Source organism: Nicotiana tabacum, chromosome 13 (assembly GCF_000715075.1).
Source record: "Nicotiana tabacum cultivar K326 chromosome 13, ASM71507v2, whole genome shotgun sequence".
Classification (NCBI taxonomy): domain Eukaryota; kingdom Viridiplantae; phylum Streptophyta; class Magnoliopsida; order Solanales; family Solanaceae; genus Nicotiana; species Nicotiana tabacum.
Genome location: NC_134092.1, coordinates 8,393,443 through 8,396,930, shown reverse-complemented (window position 1 = coordinate 8,396,930; position 3,488 = coordinate 8,393,443). Strand labels below are relative to the sequence as shown.

At 32.1% G+C, this 3,488-nt stretch overlaps 1 protein-coding gene across 1 annotated transcript; it reads left to right on the top strand.

The window, feature by feature from the left end:
* The first annotated feature begins 295 nt into the window (after positions 1-295).
* LOC107832061 (putative WRKY transcription factor 48) lies at positions 296-3,267 on the top strand. The gene is made up of 3 exons (XM_016659864.2): positions 296-893; positions 1,936-2,082; positions 2,456-3,267. The coding sequence occupies exons 1-3, from the start codon at positions 484-486 to the stop codon at positions 2,916-2,918; spliced, it is 1,020 nt and encodes a 339-aa protein (XP_016515350.1). The 5' UTR covers positions 296-483; the 3' UTR covers positions 2,919-3,267.
* Positions 3,268-3,488: the final 221 nt, after the last annotated feature.

The following is a 3,488-nucleotide window of genomic DNA, read 5'->3' as shown; positions in this document are numbered from 1 at the left end:
TTTGGTATTTTTTGGTTTATTTTTATATAATAAAAAATCTATCCTAATTATCGAATTTTTCGATGTGAAATTAAATTTAGTCGGATTTCAATATAGGTATCACGAAATTTAAAGTAGGTCGTATACTTTCACTCATTCGTTGCAGTCTTCGTTACGAGCAAAATTATTTGTTAAGTAACATTTCACAGTTCGATGGTAAAAATAGTACTATCTGTTTTTGCTCTCTACTAATGCATTTTCATAATTTACTAAACTTCATACGCCAAGATTTACATTTAATTTAGTTTGGAGCACCGGCATTTTCCGGTCAAGTGTAAAAAATTACTTTCCCTTGGCTATCTTGGACCAACCTGTTTTCCCACACACAACTCCTTTAAAAAGTGTAACCAAAGGAAACATAAAAGTTCTCTTCACACTTGAAAAATAAGACCACACAGCTGAGAACCAAAGACCAACATTTGAACAAGATTGTAGTCCAATATTATGGAGAAGGAAAACAAGCTAAAAGCAGAGACTTCATTGGAAAATCAGACGTTTTCAAATCAAATTCCAACTAGCTTTTCTTTACCAAACATCTTTGATATGTTGTATGAAACTGAAAAGGATTCTTTAGATACAATATTTGGTGCTCATCTTCTTGATTACTATAATACAACTACTACTCCTTCCATTTTTGATTTGCTCCAAACTCCATTGCAAACACCCTTATTAATACCACCTCAATCGTTGTTTACTTCAATATCTACCACTTCAACATTTCAAGAATCATCTCCGGTGACGCCCAATTCGCTGTCGATCTCTTCATCATCACTTGAAGCTGCCGATGATGATCAGCAGAGCAACACAGTAAAGCAAAAAAATGAAGAGCAAGATCAAGACAAGTATAAGAAACAGTAAGTTTAATAATTAAGTCTAAACTCTCCGTAACAGCCTCGTTTGCTCCGATATTTTTTGGCTGCTAAAGTGAGTTGCTGTTATAAGAAAACATATATTATAACATAATATAAAAATCAGTTCCAAAAAAACTTGACTTTTATAGTGAATGATTGTTATATATACAAAGATGGTGTTATAAAGAGGTTTGACTGTATATACTTCTATGTCCCTTAAATATTTTATGTGAAACTTTTCTTTTTAATCTGTTCTAAAAAAGAGTTACACTTTTCTATTGCGGGTAGGAGGGTTGAGACCATTAATTAGAGAGTAATGTTTTAATTTCTTGTCTTATTTGAAAAGTCATTTCCTGAAATTAAAAGAAAATGTGTTCAAAAGGAAAATATTTTCAAAATATTTAACCTGTTTGGCCATAAAAAGAATTTCACTTTTTTTAAAGAATCAATGCTTGACCATGAAAATTTCAAATTTCACTTAAGTTGCATTTTGGAATTTTTTAAAAGTTTAAAAAACTTCAAAAATTTATTTTTCAAAATTTTCACTTCAAATCACTCACAAAAATTCAAAAACAGCTCCAAATTGTATTTTTTTTCCAAACACAACTCTAATTTTCAAATACCATTTTCGGTTGATTTTTTTTTTAAAACTTTTTTACGAAATTTTACAATTCTTATGTCCAAAAATAAAATTGAAAACTGTGCTTTCGCTCCACACCAAGCACACCCTTAAAGAAAATGTAATTTTAAGTTTCTCATTGTACCCTTTATGAGATAATCTATAGCTACTAGATATGTTTATGACATGTTTTATATGTGGAATTTTAAAGTCTTTCTTTGTTTTTAAACTCCATATCGAGTCAAATACGATTGCATGAAATTAGCAGAGAGTCACTACTTAGAAAACTAAATAGATAAATAAGTATATGCATCATCTGATAATGTAAATTGCTTTTTGAGTTTTTCAGTTTTAACAATTTCTTGTTTATTTTGAAGTTTTTCCCTAATTTGTGCAAAGTGTGATGTTTTTTCTTTGTTGGCTTAGGTTAAAACCTAAAAAGAAGAATGTCCAAAAGAGGCAAAGAGAGCCAAGATTTGCATTCATGACCAAGAGTGAAATTGATCATTTGGATGATGGTTACAGATGGAGGAAATACGGCCAAAAAGCAGTGAAAAACAACCCCTTCCCAAGGTATATATGTTTTAAAAAGTGATACATTTTTATATTTGGAATTTCGTTAACTATATGACATGGAGGGAGTATAATTAAAATGTAGCTAGGTTAATTCTTCTACCGTCCATCCAACCGTTTAAACTAAAACAGACTGGCAGATGCATATTTCATGTATAATATGTGCATATCAGTATATGTGCATATCAGTATATATATACCGATTAGAAAAAATAAACTGCGAACCCAGCCGGCTACTTGTGTAAAGATCACTATAACTTATCTTAATGGGAAATTTTTCTTTCTCGATTTTGAAACTCTTCCTTTTTCCTTTCTTCAAGTAGTCCATTCTTTGTTAAAATTTAAATGTGGGATGCATAAATTACTTATGCAGGAGCTATTATCGTTGTACAACTGCATCATGTGGTGTAAAAAAGAGAGTGGAAAGATCAATCAAAGATACTTCAATAGTTGTTACAACTTATGAAGGTACTCACACACATCCATGTCCCATGACGCTGCGCGGTAGCACCGGCGTTCTGCCGCGAACCACCGCCTACTACGGTGGCGCCATTGGTGGTGGTAATGGTGGAGGAGGAACTTGTAGTAATTCCTCTTTGTCTATCCCACAACTTCAATATTATCAAGAACAGGAGCAGCAAACAGTACTCCATTTCCCTACTACAACTTCACATTTAAATAACTTTACCGTTGGTTATACTTCTTTATTTTCGACTAATTCACTCGAAGAAAGAAGGTTCTCGCCCTCCCCTTATTCTTCCTCTTTGACCGGAGACGATGGGCTTCTTCATGATATGGTGTCATCACAGATAAGAAGAGATACTAAAGAAGAGTAGGAAAAGAGAGGCTTAATTTCTTTTTATAATTCGTATCTTATTTCTTGCGCGGTTAATTAATTAGAAACTTTTTCGGATATCGTACAACGACTAGTTTAGTTAGCTTATAGTTAACCTTAATTAGCAAGTTCATATATAAATGGTGATATTCTTTCATGTTGTAGAATTCTTTCAATGTACTCAAATAGTTTAATTCAAGGATTTTGGACGTTCTTTGCAGTTTGTATATACAGTTATTCCTAATTTTAGCTCTCACATTAATCTTGTTTAATTTATATGTACTCTTCTTGAGTTGCATGCATGTGGCTCTGTAAATCAACAATGAAAACTTGGACACAGATATATGGGGCCTCGACCTCTTCCCCCCCCCCCCCCCACACACACATACAATTTTTTATTTTATTCTATTAGGATCCCTTAGTTTGTTAGTAATGTTAGATAGGTTCTTAATTCTCTTTATATTGTGATAAAGTTTATATTGCAGTTTAACCCCACAAATTTTTAATTTATTTTTATTAGGATCCCTTAGTTTGTTAGTAATGTTAGATAGGTTCTTAATTCTCTTTATAT